This window comes from Oncorhynchus gorbuscha, linkage group LG23 (genome assembly GCF_021184085.1).
Source record: "Oncorhynchus gorbuscha isolate QuinsamMale2020 ecotype Even-year linkage group LG23, OgorEven_v1.0, whole genome shotgun sequence".
Lineage (NCBI taxonomy): Eukaryota > Metazoa > Chordata > Actinopteri > Salmoniformes > Salmonidae > Oncorhynchus > Oncorhynchus gorbuscha.
The window spans coordinates 69,478,603-69,500,867 of record NC_060195.1 but is presented as its reverse complement, the minus strand read 5'-3'; the positions used below and the strand labels follow the sequence as shown (position 1 = coordinate 69,500,867).

The 22,265-nt window shown below is 44.5% G+C and overlaps 1 protein-coding gene and 1 long non-coding RNA gene across 4 annotated transcripts; one reads left to right on the top strand and one right to left on the bottom strand.

The window, feature by feature from the left end:
- Positions 1 to 264: 264 nt before the first annotated feature.
- cbsa (cystathionine beta-synthase a) lies at positions 265 to 13,756 on the bottom strand. Of its 3 annotated transcripts, XM_046324508.1 has the most exons (14): positions 13,422 to 13,755; positions 11,578 to 11,684; positions 10,078 to 10,212; positions 9,237 to 9,316; positions 8,907 to 9,111; positions 8,413 to 8,504; positions 7,252 to 7,377; positions 6,972 to 7,056; positions 6,596 to 6,701; positions 4,543 to 4,620; positions 3,460 to 3,594; positions 2,977 to 3,085; positions 2,337 to 2,421; positions 265 to 673 (listed from the first exon to the last, which is right to left on the bottom strand). In XM_046324508.1, the coding sequence occupies exons 1-14, from the start codon at positions 13,712 to 13,714 to the stop codon at positions 546 to 548; spliced, it is 1,764 nt and encodes a 587-aa protein (XP_046180464.1). In that variant the 5' UTR covers positions 13,715 to 13,755; the 3' UTR covers positions 265 to 545. The 3 variants fall into 3 exon arrangements, with proteins under 3 accessions (XP_046180464.1, XP_046180466.1, XP_046180465.1); XM_046324510.1 differs by lacking the exon at positions 11,578 to 11,684 and having other exon boundaries at positions 13,422 to 13,559; XM_046324509.1 differs by lacking the exons at positions 265 to 673; positions 2,337 to 2,421 and adding an exon at positions 2,632 to 2,697 and having other exon boundaries at positions 13,422 to 13,756.
- Positions 13,757 to 14,770: 1,014 nt separating this feature from the next.
- Positions 14,771 to 18,823, top strand: LOC124011064. The gene is made up of 2 exons (XR_006834541.1): positions 14,771 to 18,759; positions 18,794 to 18,823. It is a non-coding gene; the product is annotated as an uncharacterized LOC124011064 (long non-coding RNA).
- The last annotated feature ends 3,442 nt before the right edge of the window (positions 18,824 to 22,265 follow it).

Sequence of the window (22,265 nt, the reverse complement as noted above, 5' to 3'; positions counted from 1 at the left end):
GGGAGAAACAGTATGAAAATGGGTTGTGGGTTGATTGATGTTTTCACAATTAAAACCATTTTTTTCAGTCAAGATTTGGTTTCAAAATTATTGATTCAGTACATGGGATGGGGTACAGTCTGGAAATGGCATTTAAATGCACATTACAAAGCAACATGGCAAATCCCTCTGTAGGCATGGTCTACATTCAGTATGGAAATGGGTTGTGGGTTGGATTCCCACGCAAAAGTATGGAAATGGGTTGTGGGACTTTCATATGAATGCATTGCACTGGGGGACCAGTTGGGGGGGGACAGTATGTCCTCACTATCTGTAGGTCGCTCTGGATAAGAGCATCTGCTAAATGACTCACATGTCATATGAGAAAGCTGCAACAACAGTTTGTCCACCAATCAAGTTCATACGACCTCATATTCTTTATATTGTCGTTAATATCACAGTGTGTTTGTGTTTGGCTGTGAGCTGTAGGTATAATTAAGGTGTTCCATGTGTGTGTGTACACGAGGTGTTTGTGCGCACATGACCCAGCCGTCACGGGGACACGGTCACAGGTCACTGCACTCAGAGAAGGACCTCTCCCTCTTCTCCCTGGCCGTGACGAAGTTGAGCAGGTCGATGGCCGTCACCACACCAAACACCATCTGCTTCAGGCTGGGGGAGCCGTCCGTCAAGTCTGAGAGTAGGAGAAAGGGAAGGATAGAGAGGGTGGCATTAGCTCCCTCTTACAGCCATCATTGGACGAGGGGAGGGTGGGGTTATGGTTGGTTGCAGGCCCAAATCAATGTTGGGACCAAACAACTGAGGACTTTGAGACTTGAGACATTTGTAAAGTGACCCCTTGACTTTTCCCACAATTGTTACGATAGATTCTAAAATATGTATTAAATAGTTTTATCCCGATCAATCTACACACAATACCCCCTAATGACATCAGTAATGACATCACAATGCCCCCTTTGACATCACAATGCCCCCTAATGACAAAGCAAAAACAGGTTTTTAGAAATGTTTGCTAAGAAAGTTTATTCTTTTAAATCACATTTGCATAAATATTCAGACCCTTTACTCAGTACTTTGTTGAAGCACCTTTGACAGTGATTACAGCCTTGAGTCTTCTTGGGTATGAGGCTACAAGCTTGGCAAACCTGTATTTGGGGAGTTTCTCCCATTCTCCTCTACAGATCATCTCAAGCCCTGTCAGGTTGGATGGGGAGCATTGCTTTTTTGGTCTCTTCAGATTTCAAATTCAAGTCCGGATCTGGCTTCTTTGTCCCGATTTTGTCTTGGCTATGTGCTTATCAAGTCCTGTTGGAATAAATGCTGAACTTGCCCCTTTTTCAAGACTGGTCTCCCAGTCCCTGCGCTGAAAAACATCCAAATGATAAACTTACAACTTATCAAACGTGACACTTGAATTAGAAATGAGTTCAACCTTGGTTTCATCAGATCAGAGAATCTTGTTTAGATGCCTTTTGGCAATAAAACATAAAGGGATGAAAAATTCCTCTATCACACATACAGTGCATTTGTAAACTATCATAAAGGCCTGATTGATGGGGTGCTGCAGAGATGGTTGTCCTTCTGGAAGGTTCTCCCATTTCCACAGAGGAACTCTGGAGTGACCATCGGGTTCTTGGTTATCTCCCTGGCAAGGCTTAGTTTAGCCGTCCGGCCAGCTCTAGTTAGAGTCTTGGTGGTTCCAAACTTCTTCCATTTAAGAATGATGCAGACATTTTTTGGTCGCCTTACCCAGACCTGTGCCTTGACACAATCCTGTCTGAGTTCTACAGACAAGTCCTTCGACCTCATGGCTTGGTTTTTGCTCTGACGTGTACTGTCAAGTCTGGGACCTTACGTAGAGACAGGTGTGTGTCATTCCAAATTATGTGGACTCCAATCAAGTTGTAGAACATCTCAAGGATGATCAATGGAAACAGCAAGGACCTGAGCTCAATTTCGAGTCTCAAAGCAAAAATTCTGAATACTTATGTAAATAAGGTTGTTTTTTTGCTATAAATGTGCTAAAATTTCTTGAAACCAGTTTTCAGTTTGTCATTATGAGATAGTGTGTAGATTGATGAGACTTTTTATTTATTGAATCCATTTTAGAATAAGGTTGTAACGTAACAAAATGTGGAAAAAGTCAAGAGGTCTGAATATTTTCCCAATGCGCTGTAAACCAGTCACATGAGACACAGCAGACATTAAACCAGACTGGTTTAAATGGGTTCAGACCAGCCACCTTACCACCTTGTTACTGCCCTCAGAAAAGGTCAACGAACCTTCACTCCTCTTATCGCAACATGTTCACCATTATAGCAGGCAGAAAGACTTACATTGGATCTGTTCGTGTACCACCAGGGCAAAATGGTCCGTCTCCAGGATACGAGAGAGCTTCCCCAGGTTATCAGTCAGACGGATCTGAGAATAGGATGAGACGTGAGGTTATCAGTCAGACGGATCTGAGAATAGGAAGAGACGTGAGGTTATCAGTCAGACGGATCTGAGAATAGGATGAGACGTGATCAGTCAGTCTAGAATAGGAAGAGACGTGAGGTTATCAGTCAGACGGATCTGAGAATAGGAAGAGACGTGAGGTTATCAGTCAGACGGATCTGAGAATAGGATGAGACGTGAGGTTATCAGTCAGACGGATCTGAGAATAGGAAGAGACGTGAGGTTATCAGTCAGACGGATCTGAGAATAGGATGAGACGTGAGGTTATCAGTCAGACGTAAGATAGAGAGGACCGTTTCATCATATAAACAAACATGGGTGATTTCAGTGTGTGAGACCTATTTGCACTACTTACAGAAAAAGCGTGTGCCTGCAAACACGTGTGTGTGTGTGTGTGTGTGTGTGTGTGTGTGTGTGTGTGTGTGTGTGTGTGTGTGTGTGTGTGTGTGTGTGTGTGTGTGTGTGTGTGTGTGTGTGTGTGTGTGTGTGTGTGTGTGTGTGTGTGCGTGCGTGACTGACCTGTTTGAACTGGGTGTAGATCACCTTGTTGACTGGGTCTGAGGGTTTGATCTTCCCAGCCAGCACAGAGGCCAGCATGTTCCCCAGAGTAACCATTCCTAGGACCAGCCTACACACTCACACAGTTATTCTAGCAGCAGGACAACACTAACCCATGGACAATGTCACCGGAACAGTTGAATGACTTGAATCAGATGGTCAGTGTCCACAGGGGTTAACAACATTTACAAATCAACAATACTAATGAATTGAATTCCAGGGTTATTTCAATGGAAGATATCTTCAGATTCTCTACAATCATTTAATTTCTTCACCATGAACTAGTAAGCGACACAAAGATAATGGATATGTCCAAAATGGCACCCTATTCCCTACATGGTCAACATTAGTGCTTGAGGAGAATAGGGAATAGGGTGCCATTTGGGAAACAGCCTCTGGTTAATGGAAGAGGCAGGAGATGAGACAGTGGAGGAGGACACCCACCCAGCCTCGTCCACTACAGGGGCCTGGTCAAAGCTGTTCTCCTTCAGGATCTTGATGGTCTTCTGACAGCTGACCGTGGGCAGGACGGTCAGAGGGGCAGAGAGGTTCAACCCCTGCAGCTTCAGGTTCCACCACCTGGGGAGAGAGAGAGAGAAATAGACAACCAATTAAATAAATAAAAACTAAATAGAACCTTTAAAAGGCATAATATACAGAAATCACCCCACAATTGACTGGTTGCTAAAATTCTACAATTTACGCCTGATATCAGTTTGTGACAAAACAAGCAATGTGCAAAATCATTGTACCATCTAAACCGCTGTGAAACATATTTTCAATTAACAAAATATATAGTATTAAAACTGTTTAAACCTGCTGTGCCAAACCAAAAGTAAAAAGACGCATAGCACATAGAACGGATCTACTACTTCTTAGACTTGCTTCCAATTTGAATGACAGATCTATAACTCACATTTCTATGTGAGTTTGGTCAGGTCGCCCATAGAGCTACATATTGCACCTTTAAGAGAAAACTACAAACAAATAGACAATGAAGCACTAGATGAAGACATGCTCAGAGACACAGACCCACCAGGGTTTATCAGAGACACAGACCCACAGACCCACCAGGGTTTATTCAGAGACACAGACCCACCAGGGTTTATTCAGAGACACAGACCCAGGGGGGTTTGTTCAGACCCACAGACCCAGCAGGGGTTATTCAGAGACACAGACCCACAGACCCACCAGGGTTTATTCAGAGACACAGACCCACCAGGTTTTATTCAGAGACACAGACCCACCAGGGTTTATTCAGAGACACAGACCCACCAGGTTTTATTCAGAGACACAGACCCAGGGGGGTTTGTTCAGACCCACAGACCCAGCAGGGGTTATTCAGAGACACAGACCCACAGACCCACCAGGTTTTATTCAGAGACACAGACCCACCAGGTTTTATTCAGAGACACAGACCCACCAGGTTTTATTCAGAGACACAGACCCACCAGGTTTTATTCAGAGACACAGACCCACCAGGTTTTATTCAGAGACACAGACCCAGCGGGGTTTGTTCAGACCTACCAGGGTTTGTTTACCATGATGTCTGACTCCTTCAGGAAGCCTTTCTCGAACATCCACTTGTCACTCAGGAACTTGGTCCTGAAAAAAAGAGAAGAGTTGTTGGTTACTTCATCCACTAGGAACAGCTGTTAATGGTTCAGATTAAAGAGAAGGGTTGTTAGTTACTTCATCCACTAGGAACAGCTGTTAATGGTTCAGATTAAAGAGAAGGGTTGTTAGTTACTTAATCCACTAGGAACAGCTGTTAATGGTTCAGATTAAAGAGGAGGGTTGTTAGTTACTTCATCCACTAGGAACAGCTGTTAATGGTTCAGATTAAAGAGGAGGGTTGTTAGTTACTTCATCCACTAGGAACAGCTGGTAATGGTGGTTCAGATTAAAGAGGAGGGTTGTTAGTTACTTCATCCACTAGGAACAGCTGTTAATGGTTCAGATTAAAGAGGAGGGTTGTTGGTTACTTCATCCACTAGGAACAGCTGTTAATGGTTCAGATTAAAGAGAAGGGTTGTTAGTTACTTCATCCACTAGGAACAGCTGTTAATGGTTCAGATTAAAGAGAAGGGCTGTTAGTTACTTCATCCACTAGGAACAGCTGTTAATGGTTCAGATTAAAGAGAAGGGTTGTTAGTTACTTCATCCACTAGGAACAGCTGTTAATGGTTCAGATTAAAGAGGAGGGTTGTTAGTTACTTCATCCACTAGGAACAGCTGTTAATGGTTCAGATTAAAGAGGAGGGTTGTTAGTTACTTCATCCACTAGGAACAGCTGTTAATGGTTCAGATTAAAGAGGAGGGTTGTTAGTTACTTCATCCACTAGGAACAGCTGTTAATGGTTCAGATTAAAGAGGAGGGTTGTTAGTTACTTCATCCACTAGGAACAGCTGTTAATGGTTCAGATTAAAGAGGAGGGTTGTTAGTTACTTCATCCACTAGGAACAGCTGTTATTGGTTCAGATTAAAGAGGAGGGTTGTTAGTTACTTCATCCACTAGGAACAGCTGTTAATGGTTCAGATTAAAGAGGAGGGTTGTTAGTTACTTCATCCACTAGAAACAGCTGTTAATGGTTCAGATTAAAGAGGAGGGTTGTTAGTTACTTCATCCACTAGGAACAGCTGTTAATGGTTCAGATTAAAGAGGAGGGTTGTTAGTTACTTCATCCACTAGGAACAGCTGTTAATGGTTCAGATTAAAGAGGAGGGTTGTTAGTTACTTCATCCACTAGGAACAGCTGTTAATGGTTCAGATTAAAGAGGAGGGTTGTTAGTTACTTCATCCAATAGGAACAGCTGTTAATGGTTCAGATTAAAGAGGAGGGTTGTTAGTTACTTCATCCACTAGGACCAGCTGTTAAAGGTTCAGATTAAAGAGAAGGGTTGTTGGTTACTTCATCCACTAGGAACAGCTGTTAATGGTTCAGATTAAAGAGGGTTGTTAGTTACTTCATCCACTAGGACCAGCTGTTAAAGGTTCAGATTAAAGAGAAGGGTTGTTAGTTACTTCATCCACTAGGAGCAGCTGTTAATAGTTCAGATTAAAGAGAAGGGTTGTTAGTTACTTCATCCACTAGGAACAGCTGTTAATGGTTCAGATTAAAGAGAAGGGTTGTTAGTTACTTCATCCACTAGGAACAGCTGTTAATGGTTCAGATTAAAGAGAAGGGTTGTTAGTTACTTCATCCACTAGGAACAGCTGTTAATGGTTCAGATTAAAGAGAATGGCTGTTAGTTACTTCATCCACTAGGAACAGCTGTTAATGGTTCAGATTAAAGAGAAGGGTTGTTAGTTACTTCATCCACTAGGAACAGCTGTTAATGGTTCAGATTAAAGAGAAGGGCTGTTGGTTACTTCATCCACTAGGAACAGCTGTTAAAGATCCAGATTAAAGAGGGGATCATGAATCAGCGATTCCCACGAGGCAACAGCTGCAATATTCAGACATGGCCACAAGGGGCCAGGCTAAGCTAAACGCTCACAGATCATTAGATTCACTATAAGACTACAGTATATTATGGTCATGATATAACAGTATATTCTAGACCCCGTTTCCTCACATGTAGTTGCGGATGGAGTCTGGCAGGATGACCACACACCGCTGGCCCTCCTTCAGGTCCTTGGCCACCCTCACCGCCGCTGCCATGGCCGTGCCCGAGCTGCCACCTGGCACAGGGGACAAGAGACGGGCACACTGGTTGGCATGACGACCCGTGGCCAGGTCAACCCACAAATTAGAACATGACATAGGTGGCGTTCCAGGTGGTCTTTATTGAAGTGGGAATGTGCAGATATCCCAGTCCCTGGAGAAGTACTGAATGTCTCAGGAACCACCTTCATTTGATGTGCAATACGGATGACCTGCAACACGGCCACAGAGTCACCACTGGTGACAGCGAGATGAATGACAGAGAAACAGAACGGTGACAAACGTACCACACAGCAAGCCCTCGTCTCTGACCAGCATACGGGACATGTTGAAGGACTCCTCATCGTTGGACTTGTACCAGCTATCCACCACCTACAGGTAGACACACCCTGGTGAGGCAGTGTGTGTGTGTGTGTGTGTGTGTGTGTGTGTGTGTGTGTGTGTGTGTGTGTGTGTGTGTGTGTGTGTGTGTGTGTGTGTGTGTGTGTGTGTGTGTGTGTGTGTGTGTGTGTGTGTGTGTGTGTGTGTGTGTGTGTGTTTATGTGTGTGTGTGTCCATCTGACTCACTGATCGGTCCAGTACAGTGGGGATGAAGTCGTATCCGATGCCCTCCACCTCGTACTGGGTCTTGTCTGTCTTGTTCAGCTCCTCTGGTTCAGCCAGGATGGAGCCTTCAGGGTCCACACCGATGATCTGACCACACACACAGACAGAACCATACCAGACAGAACCACATCAGACCAGACAGAACAACACCGAATCACACAAGATCAGACAGAACCACACCAGACAGAACCACACAAGATCAGACAGAACCACACCAGACAGAACCACACCGAATCACACCAGACCAGACAGAACCACATCAGACCAGACAGAACCACACCGAATCACACAAGATCAGACAGAACCACACCAGATCAGACAGAAACACACCAGACAAGACCAGACAGAACCACACCAGACCAGACAGAACCACACCAGATCAGACAGAACCACACCAGATCAGACAGAACCACACCAGACAGAACCACACCAGACCAGACAGAACCACACCAGACCAGACAGAACCACACCAGACAGAACAACACCAGACAAGACCAGACAGAACCACACCAGACCAGACCGAACCACACCAGACAAGACCAGACAGAACCACACCACACAGAACCACACCGAATCACACCAGACCAGACAGAACCACATCAGACCAGACAGAACCACACCGAATCACACAAGATCAGACAGAACCACACCAGACAGAACCACACCGAATCACACCAGACCAGACAGAACCACACCAGATCAGACAGAAACACACCAGACAAGGCCAGACAGAACCACACCAGACCAGACAGAACCACACCAGACAAGACCAGACAGAACCACACCACACAGAACCACACCAGACCAGACAGAACCACACCAGACAAGACCAGACAGAACCACACCAGACAAGACGAGACAGAACCACACCACACAGAACCACAACACGTCAGACACAAGTTAACACCCAGTAAGGACGGCCATAGCCTGTGATCAGAACCAGAACCGTTTCTATTCCGTCATGTTGAAGTAGTGAATGTGAAGATCCATGTTGAGACTGATTCTATTTGTATGGATCTTTCCATACTTGAATAGCAATTTCAATTGAACTGTCCACAACCCTAGTCAGAAGCCACGTGGGGATGGGAATTGATTCCAGGTGGACACCCAGAGTTCACTCACCTGGATGTTTGGGCACCTCTCCTTCAGTTTGCGGGCAATGCCAGTGATGGTGCCGCCTGTGCCAGCGCCTGCCACCAGCATGTCCACTTTCCCTGCCAGGTCACAGACGTGGAGGGTGTCAGGTTAGCTCATACAGATCATGAACAGTGTCTCTATGAGGGCTACAAGCCCACACAACTGCTCAGACAATGCTTTGCTGTTGACCAAAACCATGAGTTAAACCTTATTCAAACCTACACGTTTGTATAACAGCGATTCTCAGCTAGTGGATGACGGACGAGGTTTTGAATGGGTAGCAGGTGTCTGAGTAAGTGTCTGAGTAAGTGGTAGTAATGAATGTACATTTCTAAATAACTTAATCTCAGAACAAATTTTCTTCAATCACAGTATTTTAAGAGAAAGAGAGAGAGAATGCCAGCAAGACAAGAGAGAAGGAAAGAGAGAACAAGAGAGGGAGGAATAGAAGGAGGGAGCCGAGAGGCAGTCTGTCTCACCATCACACTGCTCCAGTATCTCCTCTGCTGTGGTGTCATAGTGGGCCAGGGGGTTACTAGGGTTACGGTACTGGTCCAGGATGTGAGAGTTGGGGATCTCGTTCTTCAGACGCCAAGCCACGCCCACGTGAGACTCTGGTGAATCGAAACGAGCGCTGGTGGGAGTACGGACGATCTCTGCGCCCAGGGCTCTCAAAACATCCACCTGGGTGCATGCAGACACACAGACAGGCAGCGTTTTCATGATCACTTGTGCAGACTTCACAATCAAATAGGTCCTGTGAAATTCCCAGAGGGGAGATTGATGAGGCAGACGTACAGCAGTCTTACCTTCTCCATGCTCATCTTCTCAGGCATGACAATGATACAGCGGTAACCCTTCACAGCTGCAGCCAGGGCCAGACCGATACCTGTCACACACACACACACACACACACACACACACACACACAGGGACACACACACACACACACACACACACACACACACACACACACACACACACACACACACACACACACACACACACACACACACACACACAGGGAACCACACACACACACACACACACACACACACACACACACACACACACACACACACACACACACACACACACACACACACACACACACACACACACACACACACACACACACACACACACACACACACACACACACACACACACACACACACACACACACACACACAGGGACACACACACAGACACACACACAGGGAATCACACACAGGGAATCACACACAGGGAATCACACACAGGGAACCACACACAGGGAACCACACACAGGGAACCACACACAGGGAACCACACACAGGGAACAACACACAGGGAACAACACACAGGGAACCACACACAGGGAACAACACACAGGGAACAACACACAGGGAACAACACACAGGGACACACACACACAGGGACACACACACACAGGGACACACACACACAGGGACACACAGGGACACACACACACACACACAGGGACACACACACACACACACAGGGACACACACACACACAGGGACACACACACACACACACACACGGACGGACACACACACAGAGACACACACACAGGGACACACACACTTCAGTGAATCTACCACTAGTGAGACACATTCCTATTCATTTACTGAGACACACAGTTACCTGTATTGCCTGAGGTGGGTTCTATGATGGTGTCTCCTGGTTTCAGATGTCCTGCCCTCTCTGCATCCTCCACCATACGCAGACTGATCCTATCCTTCACACTGCCGCCCGCGTTGAAGTACTCACACTTGGCCACTGCACAGAGACAAAACAGAACGGTACACACTGGATCACACACACATATTCAAATGTTTTTAATTCTGACTTAAAATACCACCTTGTCTGAAAACATCTGATAATGTAACCAGACCTGGGTCAAACATGTTCATCTCATTTAGTTTAGAGTTTGCACTTTAGGAGCTATTCCATTGTACCATAAAATGTATGAAGCACAAGTGGGGTCATTTTATGTGCAAAAGTCCTCAGCCAACAATATAATTAAACTGTTACATTCGATACAATATAACTGTCAATAAGTCCCAAATGGGATTATGGAGTCAAGCATAAAGAAATCTACAAAGAAGTCAGCTGAACACAGACGCCCCAAAGTAAATCCAATTCACACGACTTCTTAAGCCAACCAATGAAAAAGGTTTTGACTGCCTGTGTTCTATGTCTGCCTCAACAGTAAGAGACGTGGAGGGGGAAGACAGCCTTGAATACTGTCTGAACAGTATTCTCAGGACTATGTCTGTCTCAACAGTAAGAGACGTGGAGGGGGATGACAGCCTTGAATACTGTCTGAACAGTATTCTCAGGACTATGTCTGTCTCAACAGAAAGAGACGTGGAGGGAGAAGACAGCCTTGAATACTGTCTGAACAGTATTCTCAGGACTATGTCTGTCTCAACAGTAAGAGACGTGGAGGGGGATGACAGCCTTGAATACTGTCTGAACAGTATTCTCAGGACTATGTCTGTCTCAACAGAAAGAGACGTGGAGGGGGAAGACAGCCTTGAATACTGTCTGAACAGTATTCTCAGGACTATGTCTGCCTCAACAGTAAGAGACGTGGAGGGGGATGACAGCCTTGAATACTGTCTGAACAGTATTCTCAGGACTATGTCTGTCTCAACAGAAAGAGAAGTGGAGGGGGAAGACAGCCTTGAATACTGTCTGAACAGTATTCTCAGGACTATGTCTGTCTCAACAGAAAGAGACATGGAGGGGGAAGACAGCCTTGAATACTGTCTGAACAGTATTCTCAGGACTATGTCTGTCTCAACAGAAAGAGACGTGGAGGGGGATGACAGCCTTGAATACTGTCTGAACAGTATTCTCAGGACTATGTCTGTCTCAACAGAAAGAGACATGGAGGGGGAAGACAGCCTTGAATACTGTCTGAACAGTATTCTCAGGACTATGTCTGCCTGGCAGATAAAACCTATCCCAGAACCTTGCGTTATCATGTTGGCACGAATAAATTGGTAACTCTCAGTGAGAAAAGTGCACAAACAAGGCTGAAACATTGAGTGGGATACATTTTCACCCATGTAGCAAGTTAAGGTTCCACCATTCATCTCAAAGGGGTTCTGAGAAAAGACTCCCTGATAAACTCACAGACTTCACACTTGAGGCCGAAGGTCTTGGGGATCTTGTTCATGCGCACCAGCGGGGTGTCACCGATCCTCCGGAGGATGTTGGTGAGGATTTTAGGAGCTTTGGTCCTGGAAGAGGGGAGTTTATGATGTCACTGACTAACTCCACGTTGATGAATGATCAATGCTCATACCACATTGACATGAATCTGACTAAAAGATGGATAATGGAATAAAGTGGAAATGAGTAGAGGAGGAGACGGGTGGAAGGAATAACATAAAAGGTTACCAGTCTTACTGTTGAGGGTTACCAGTCTTACTGTTGAGGGTTACCAGTGTTACTGTTGAGGGTTACCAGTGTTACTGTTGAGGGTTACCAGTCTTACTGTTGAGGGTTACCAGTGTTACTGTTGAGGGTTACCAGTGTTACTGTTGAGGGTTACCAGTGTTACTGTTGAGGGTTACCAGTGTTACTGTTGAGGGTTACCAGTGTTACTGTTGAGGGTTACCAGTCTTACTGTTGAGGGTTACCAGTCTTACTGTTGAGGGTTACCAGTCTTACTGTTGAGGGTTACCAGTGTTACTGTTGAGGGTTACCAGTCTTACTGTTGAGGGTTACCAGTGTTACTGTTGAGGGTTACCAGTGTTACTGTTGAGGGTTACCAGTGTTACTGTTGAGGGTTACCAGTGTTACTGTTGAGGGTTACCAGTGTTACTGTTGAGGGTTACCAGTCTTACTGTTGAGGGTTACCAGTGTTACTGTTGAGGGTTACCAGTGTTACTGTTGAGGGTTACCAGTGTTACTGTTGAGGGTTACCAGTGTTACTGTTGAGGGTTACCAGTCTTACTGTTGAGGGTTACCAGTCTTACTGTTGAGGGTTACCAGTCTTACTGTTGAGGGTTACCAGTGTTACTGTTGAGGGTTACCAGTGTTACTGTTGAGGGTTACCAGTGTTACTGTTGAGGGTTACCAGTCTTACTGTTGAGGGTTACCAGTCTTACTGTTGAGGGTTACCAGTGTTACTGTTGAGGGTTACCAGTGTTACTGTTGAGGGTTACCGGTGTTACTGTTGAGGGTTACCGGTCTTACTGTTGAGGGTTACCGGTCTTACTGTTGAGGGTTACCGGTCTTACTGTTGAGGGTTACCAGTCTTACTGTTGAGGGTTACCAGTCTTACTGTTGAGGGTTACCAGTCTTACTGTTGAGGGTTACCAGTCTTACTGTTGAGGGTTACCAGTCTTACTGTTGAGGGTTACCAGTCTTACTGTTGAGGGTTACCAGTCTTACTGTTGAGGGTTATCAGTCTTACTGTTGAGGGTTACCAGTCTTACTGTTGAGGGTTACCAGTCTTACTGTTGAGGGTTACCAGTCTTACTGTTGAGGGTTACCAGTCTTACTGTTGAGGGTTACCAGTCTTACTGTTGAGGGTTAGTAGTCTTACTGTTGAGGGTTACCAGTCTTACTGTTGAGGGTTACCAGTCTTACTGTTGAGGGTTACCAGTCTTACTGTTGAGGGTTACCAGTCTTACTGTTGAGGGTTACCAGTCTTACTGTTGAGGGTTACCAGTCTTACTGTTGAGGGTTAGTAGTTTTACTGTTGAGGGTTAGTAGTTTTACTGTTGAGGGTTACCAGTCTTACTGTTGAGGGTTACCAGTCTTACTGTTGAGGGTTACCAGTCTTACTGTTGAGGGTTACCAGTCTTACTGTTGAGGGTTACCAGTCTTACTGTTGAGGGTTAGTAGTCTTACTGTTGAGGGTTACCAGTGTTACTGTTGAGGGTTACCAGTCTTACTGTTGAGGGTTACCAGTCTTACTGTTGAGGGTTACCAGTCTTACTGTTGAGGGTTACGGTTACCAGTCTTACTGTTGAGGATGGGTGTGGGGGGAGTCGGCGTGGTTTCCCCCCAGTCTCCAGGTGCACCGGCTGGGAAGGTCGGGACGGATCCACTTCCTCTCCCCCACCGCCTGGATGGTTCCAGTCACGGCCACCTCTGGCTTGTCTCTGACGCCCCCCTTGGTTGGGAGTTGTAACAGCCCTTCCTGGACCTTGGAGGATCCGTTGGCGTCCCCATTGCCGTTGGTGACGTGTAGCCTGGCAGCGTGCGGGCACACAGGGCCCAGGACGCTGCTGTCTTTAAGGGAGGGGACCGCAGGCATGTCTCACCTAGGAAGTTAAATGGCACATGGGCTAGTAAATGGCACATAGGCTCTGTCCTGCTCATAAGCACAGATCTAGGATCATATTCCCCTTACCCCAGTCCTAATTGTAACAGTTAGCTGGACAATAAGTGATCTGACCCTGTATCAGTGGTTTGGGGCTACTTAAGAGTCCAACGTCCAGACAACGTTTCAACACCACCTAGCGGTCTAAGGGACAGCAGCAGCAGAAGGCCACTCTTCAGAATATCTGAGGGAATCGAGGAGCTGCTGCTGTTGTCTGTCTCATACTATACACACACTGCTGGACAGACTGACGACTTCAAACTAATTACAGTCAGGAAGCCATTAAGAACATTCCTGACAAAAATGACACGAAAAAAAATCTAAGACGTTTGACCCCAAGAGGCCTAGTGAGGTGCATATTAAGGTGCACACCTGACACCACCATGCCATGCTGTACGTCCCTCTGAAGACTGGTTCTGGGAGCCCCACAGTTCAGTTACAAATGACTCAGGCAGATGCACTACCTCAACACGTTTGATGTTTAAGTCAGTGAACATCCTCAGGTCAATGAAAAAAACAATCACTTCAAATATGCGAAAGGCCAAATGCGAGATTGGCTCCTATACCCGAGTTGCTAGGCGTGAGGCGTGTAAAGAATTGCTATTCTCTTATGCAAGTGATCAGCCTACTGCTAAATGCATGGCTACAACTCACAGTAAAGGATGTGGGGCCCCCTACAGGATAACTCACGCACACACACCCCCATCCAGCACACACAGTCCCCTTTAGCTGAACGGATGTGACGGCGGGATTCGAGAGTGACGGACGGCCCAGCTGAGCCAATGGCGGAAGACTACAGACGGACGGCCCAGCTGAGCCAATGGCGGAAGACTACAGACGGACGGCCCAGCTGAACCAATCAAAAGATCCGATCTCCCAGGATCAACCTACTTTCTGTTTTGTATAAATTGTATTGTAACGGTTCACTCTTTCTCTTTTTCCTGCTGTTCTGTGCGAGCGAATGGGAGAGCCGTATATACGTGTACCAGATATTCTCACTCTGAATAAATCTGTCGCTTGTCGTACAATCTACCACCTTGTCTGAATCGATCCTTAACCGGCTCACCCTTCTACATATCCTTTTATCAACAGAATTTGGTAGCAGAGGATGGTTTAATAACGGTCCGGTCGAAGAGAGTTGATTGGGTGTGAGAAGGAGAGTGACGGAAGGACGGTTGTAGGAAGACGGGTGAAGGAATTCGGGGGAGGACAACAATTCTGCTCAACTCGGGAAACTGATCTAAAAGGTGCACTATAAACAAGGTAAGCAAAACCTGTTAAATCAAACTTTGCATATTGTCGTATAGTCTGTCTAAATTTTGATCAGTATTTCCGAGTAAGTATGAATTCTTGTGTAAATTTATAATTTGCTGACAAGTTGAAAGTACAGTGAAGTGAACATATGTGGTACAAACCGGCGACGGCCGGGTGATTAAATCATTGATGAGATATCAGTAAGGGGGTAGTTAATTACTATTCATTAAATCTGGCGCCGAGGGGATAAATTGTAATTTTGTCCCGTGACCCGGTCAGCACAGTCTGATAGCTTTCAATGATGAGGTATCACTTTTGAGGCCTGGATTAGTTCCGATAGGGGTCAATAACAGATCAGTAAGTGAATAGTTAATTACTATTCATTAAACCTGGCGCCGAGGGGACAAATTGTAATTTTGTACCGAGACTCGGTCGAAGTCCAGTCTGATGGTGTTGATTGATAGGGGTCGGACACGGACATGGATTTGGATAAGATAAGTTCCGATAGGGGTTAATAACATGTCAGTAAGTGAATAGTTAATTACTATTCATTAAACCTGGCGCCGAGGGGACAAATTGTAATTTTGTTCCGAGACTCGGTCGAAGTCCAGTCTGATGGTGTTGATTGATAGGGTCGGACATGGATTTGGATTCAGCACGGTAGAGATTAGGGATAAAAATCAGTAAGGGGATAGTTAATTACTATTCATTAAACCTGGCGCCGATAGGGGAAAAGATTGGCAACTTTGTCCCGCGACTCGGTCGAAGTCCAGTCTGATAAGTAGTCCAAAAGATAGGCTGATAATGTTTAGAGAGAACACGTGTATTTGTAACTGTTCATATAAAATGTAATGTGGTTGTAATCATCTCCATCAAGATTGTTGATGGTTTGAGAGAGAGAGAGAACTCAAGAAGGGTTATTGGATAATCCGAAACTTATATGTTGTATGTAAACTTCCATGTTGTATGTAAACTTCCATGTTGTATGTATCTATAACTTCTGTGTAAAATGTATAATCAGGAACAAAATGACTTATGTATAATTGAAATAAGATCTGAATATAATAATTAATATTGTGACTATATAGTCGAATAGATCCCTTGGTTGCGCGCTCCACAAAAGCTATACCAACCCAATCGTTTTTCTCGAACTGAATATTCAAGGGAAAGCTCTGAGATAAGGCAGAGTGTGAGCAGTAGTGTCTCCTCGAATACATCGTTGTTATTAACTAACGACGGGCTAAGCATATTCTAATTATATTAAAGTAGTCTGGTAAAATTTCCGATTAAGTTACGATTAATTTCCGATTGAATTAAAATTGAATTACGATTTAAAATTCACAATGGCGACCCCCAATACTCCAAAGCTGAAGTTTAATGAGTTCCTAGATAAAAAAAAATAGAATATAGATCAGGGGGAAAGAGACAGTGGAAGGATATAAAGAAAGTCTGGGAGGGAGTAAAGTTAAGATGGACGCAAGCAGGTTACCTAGGAGGGGGACGGCCAACCGGGGTCCAGTTGAAAACAATGGAATGTGGGTTAAGGGAGACGATGCAGGAAGCTAGAGACAAGGAAATAGGAAGAAACAAGGCCCATTTATTGAGGAACCAAGGGACCAAACAGAGAGAGAGAGCAGAAGAGGAACTAAAGATAGGAACTTGGGCCATAGAAGAAGCGCAGAAAGCACAACTAAAAAAAAAAATATCCTGAAATGATGGGGGTTGCCACTCCCCCACGAGGGGCAGATGAACAGACGAGCTACCACCAGGAGATGGCGCCAAATCCCTCTACATGTATAATTACTAAAACATACAATACATGACAAACGGTGACCCTGACGTGGTCTGGTAAAAAGATATCGCTGGACATTGGTGTGCCAGCCGATTGGCCAGTACTGTCGTTGGACGGTGTGTCTCACAAATCCTGACCGGTCAACTAAAAAAGGGTAAGCAGACACCTGTTGTGGAAAACTAAAGTTCTGCACATTGGAGTTATACAAATTTAGTTTTGTGAGACACCTGTTTGATGTAAGTTACTAAATTTAAACTATTATGATGTGTGAGATTGGAAAATAGTTGAGAAAGTAATATCTCCATTGGCAACTGCAATTTTATTATTGATCAACCATACTTAATGGTGCATTGTGTATGGGATGTACTAGTATGCCTGGTTGGTAGGTGGTAACAGAGATCACTTACCACGTGTATGAATGATGGGTAACGGGTGGCCACCAAAGCTTGAATGGATAGTCTGGGACTACATGTATGAGTGGTGAGCAACGAGTGATCGCCAAAGTGCGAATAGAAAGTCATATGATGCGAACGTGATGTATTAGGCAGGGCCAAGTGTGAATGACGGATATTTAAATTGATTACTCGGACTTGAGATCGATTTAGCCGTAGGGAAAGGGTATCATTTGGGTTTCAGTAAAGACATTGGTTGTTGGCAGTATTGTAGTGTACATGGAATATCGTTGGAAATGGAAAAGGTGTAGAGAACGCCGAAGTCCACTCTAGATTTAAATAAAGGCAGAGAGGGCAAAGAGTGGAGGAGACTGGGTGAGAAGCTGTACAGAGAATGGACAGAAGGTGGGGCTATTGCATCTCCTACTGGTCTGCTTGCTGGGGAGAATGAAGATCTGTGTGTGTCTGGTGTAAATTGAAGTTTACTGGCGTAAATGAAGATTTGTGAGACTCAAATCGTGTGCATGAAATACGTTTGATATTCAGTCGGGGACTAATATCGGTATGAATGAGGTCGGGGATTTTTATGATAAGAATGTTGAAAAGTAGCAGGCTTGCTGATGAGAGTAATATCATAGAATATTGAGGGGGTGTGCAAGACTGTTGGAAAAGGTGTTCAACTCTATTAACGTAAAATTCTGTGTGTAGAGTTATATTATGAAGTTTGGATTATACTAAAATTGTAGAATTACATAATCAACATCTGAACATACTTACGATAAACATTAATTGAGCCACTGAGTAATAGATAAGATATACACTAGGTACGGGGCGACGGGTGTGGTCGATGTAAGACGGGAGTGGTGTTCTAACCAAGTGATGAGAAATAAGGTAGATTTATTTTGTTCTTTTAATTAGTTTACACAAGTACTCCCCGGTTATTGATTTTGGTTTGATTGTTCAGATAACACAAATGAAATTAAACAGGAGGTTAAGATAGACTAACATTAGAATCTGTTTTCATTATGGGGTACAATGAAAGGCCCGCAGAGGGGATTGCAGACTGAGGTTTTTATGTTACAGGGACAGTGCACAATTATCACAGTTGTGTGTGTGTCTAATGGCTGGGGATTTAAGAAGTATTTTTGGGGAGACAATTTGGAGAAACATGAATAAAACATGAAACACCAAGACAAATTATTTGAGTATGAGGGGATTATCATAATTATTAGGTTTTGTTTTTGTAGTAAACGTCTGGGTTAAGGGGATTTTCACGCACTGCAAAGACCTTGAAAGTTGGAGAGAAGTGAGGAGAGTTTTGGAAGGGGGGCCAGAACAGGCAAAGATAGCAGTTGCTGAGTGGAGACAGGGGGGAGAGTTGGACATGTAGAAAATGTAGGGGGAGCTCCTACAGGATAATGTCAGAACATATGGATACTATACTAATCTTACCTAAGTCATTATTTAGAGTAGGTAAGGTTGATACCTGGGCAAAGCCAGATATCAAAAGGGGGATGGGTGTAAATTGTGGTCTAGGATAGGTTGGGGACGGGTGTAAATTGTGGTCTAGGATAGGATGGGGACTATTGGATAAGAAACTAATAATAAAAAAATAAAATAAAAATGTAAGCTAACAATTGGGCATAGAAGTTAAAGATGTAATCAGATAAAACATATGAGAAATTGTTTGTTAACCAAGCCTGTATGTCCAGGATTTTATGCATTACAGGTGAACTACAGGTGAAGTCACTCAATCCAGTCCCAGAGGCTTGGGGACCATAGAAGACCCCTGGTGACAGCTAGCTGAAAGAGCTGCCCAGATTCATATCGCACGGCGGAAGGGTAAGACACTTTTTCACTGTCGGACAATAAACAGAGTTCGGGAGAAGAACTGGAATTAACAGAATTCCGGGGCTAACTCCCGAATGAAGTAACCCTACCTGTCCTATCACCCCTGTTTTTGTCCATAGGAGTGAGGATGTGTCTGGCTCTGGCTAAGTGATGTGTATTTTGTTCCAAAATGAACATAAGAGATCCCTAGATCTGGGTAGACAGGAAGTTAGAGTAGAGATTACATGATAACCGACTTCGGACTGTTCTAGGATTGGAGAAGAGGGTATCCTTATAGCATAGAGGGTCCCACAAGGGTGGATAGGTTTTCCATGATATGGGGGAAACCTGGGAGCAATGTTGAACTTTGTAAAGGTGATGAAATCCTACTAACCATCAAAAATATTAAGCTCTATGATGCAGGCACTCACACCCTCGGACTACAAAGGACGAGGACAGACATGATGGGTGTGTTTTCTATTAAGGTACTGCCAAGACCAGAGGTAATCGGACACACTCCTCTACCACCACTGTGTTAAAAATACCATTCAGATAATTAATGTTAGAGACTATTCGGCTATTGATCAATTAGGAACTGAGACTGGTTTTGATAGTAGGGACAATTTGTGGCTGTCTTATATGAGGTACACAGCTAAATCCCTGAGAATAAAGGACTGCATTATTTGTAGTCATGCTAGACCTGTTCTGGCTACACACCCATTTGGTGTTGGGGCATATGGGGGCAATTACAGTTGCATCACGGGTACAGGTAATATATCCACTGACCATTGTTGATGTTACTGCTGAACAGCTGCTGAGTTCTGTATCCAGGGGACCTGAGAACATTCCATCCCATGGGAGACATAGACGTAGTGCTCCATGGACAGAGGATGTAGTTGACATACACTAACCTGTTGGGAGTGCCAGTGGGGGTTCCTCATGAGTTTCAGGCCTTGGGTAGGAATGATGGACTCCGGCACTTACTACCTAGTATGGGTCCAGCCATGGTGGATGCTAGACAGACTGCTTGGATTAATTATATCTACTATAATCAACAGCGTTTGGTGAATTACTCCCGTGATGCACTCACCGGTATGTCTGAACAGCTTGAGGCCACATTTGGGGTTTCCAGACAGAATACACTTGCCTTGGATATGCTTCTTGCCAGTCAGGGGGACGTCTGCAAGATGTTCGGTAAACAATGTTGCACGTATATTCATAATAATACCAGTCCAGATGGTGGTATATCTAAGGCGGGCTTGATACACTATCTGCTAAGATGAGGTCCACGGGGGGGGGTGGAGGAGTCTGTTCTCTTGGCCTGGTTTGGTAAGGACACTGGTATGATGGTTACTGGATTTCTGACCCTAATTATGGTATTATTTGTTATTGATGTGCTGCTTGCATCATACTGTGTTTTAAGAAGTCTGTTACAGATGTGATGAAGGATTCAGGGAGGATGGGACTGACTGCGGATGACACATGATATGCTGTTGTGAAGGTTTGGAGTCCCTGGGTGGCAAGGAGCCCACCTGGTACAGGATAGGATTAGCTGAGAGGACCAGATGGTTTCTAATAATTCTTTACTCTGTTTTCCATGACCAAAGTTTTATCCTACATCTTACATGTCAATAACAATAAAGTTTTATCCTGTTTTTGATAAGTGACACCCTTGCGGGTGACAAAAGGGGGAAACAAAAGCATACAACAAAGGCATATATCACTTCTTATTAATAATACACTTTTTATTATTTTCATGAAATGCTATGACTACTGAAATAAAGGATAGTGAGTGACACCCTAGCGGGTGTCAAAAGGGGGACTTAGATTTCACACTATTTTCTTTTGTTCAGTTTTTGAATGAGCTGTTCTCTTTTGACATGAAGGTAGTTTAAACTTTGTAACTGTTATATGATTCATTGCTGAATTTGTGTTCACACCCTTGGGGTTATTTTACATTATAGCCATTACCATAAGATTGAATGTTATCTGCTGTTGCCTTGTGTGGAGGTATGTATGTGTTATGCTACCTAGCTGATTTGAAACATTGTTAAAAGTATCAGGGCCATGGAACTTTCTCATGCTGGAAAATACAGAAGGGAGGGCACATTCAGAGCGTGGGTTGCGAGAACAAGCGGTCTTTTTGTTAGATAACAGGAGCCAGGTGCGAGATAATGGTATGGAGCATGAGACCCATCTTTCAGTTTGCAGCCATTTTAGGAGGGGGATCCAGTTGCTTATATTGATTAAGCTTCTCCATTGTATGTCGTGTCCCATCTGGGATGGGAAGAGGGGGAAATTATTTTTCTTTGTGGGCCATTTCCGTATAGACTTACCTAGCATAGGCTATTTTTCCTTTTTGGATTATGTTTTCGTTTTGCTTGGAGTAATGTCTCTGGACTATATCATATCTCTTAGGAGATGTGAAGAGAGGGAATCACAGCGTTTTCCCGCTGGAAAAAAGTTGGCATATGTGGACAATCATTTTACTTTTATTTTGAGATGTTCTCCGCTCTGTTGAATGAGGGTTGTAAGTTCCTAGGTGGCTGGTAGCCAACTTAGTACATAGTGGGATTGAATGGAGAACATGATGGTAATATACATATGTCTATTTCTGTTTAATACCGTGCCTTATTTCTTAGTCCATTAGGGAGAAGTTTCTCTTTGTGTCTGGATCTAGTTAGGTTGTGTCACGTCTCTGGTGAGACGTGAAGAGAGGGTTTTGTAAAGAATTGCTATTCTCTTATGCAAGTGATCAGCCTACTGCTAAATGCATGGCTACAACTCACAGTAAAGGATGTGGGGCCCCCTACAGGATAACTCACGCACACACACCCCCATCCAGCACACACAGTCCCCTTTAGCTGAACGGATGTGACGGCGGGATTCGAGAGTGACGGACGGCCCAGCTGAGCCAATGGCGGAAGACTACAGACGGACGGCCCAGCTGAGCCAATGGCGGAAGACTACAGACGGACGGCCCAGCTGAACCAATCAAAAGATCCGATCTCCCAGGATCAACCTACTTTCTGTTTTGTATAAATTGTATTGTAACGGTTCACTCTTTCTCTTTTTCCTGCTGTTCTGTGCGAGCGAATGGGAGAGCCGTATATACGTGTACCAGATATTCTCACTCTGAATAAATCTGTCGCTTGTCGTACAATCTACCACCTTGTCTGAATCGATCCTTAACCGGCTCACCCTTCTACATATCCTT

What these genes read in the sequence shown, in the direction of transcription:
- cbsa (XM_046324508.1), bottom strand. Translation starts at nt 13,714, where the DNA reads ATGCCTGCGGTCCCCTCCCTTAAAGACAGCAGCGTCCTGGGCCCTGTG. An exon ending in GATACTGGAGCAGTGTGATG is followed by an intron (nt 8,505 to 8,906) that starts GTGAGACAGACT and finishes GTGACCTGGCAG; the next exon opens with GGAAAGTGGACATGCTGGTG. An exon ending in ATCATGGTAAACAAACCCTG is followed by an intron (nt 3,595 to 4,542) that starts GTAGGTCTGAAC and finishes CTCTCTCCCCAG; the next exon opens with GTGGTGGAACCTGAAGCTGC.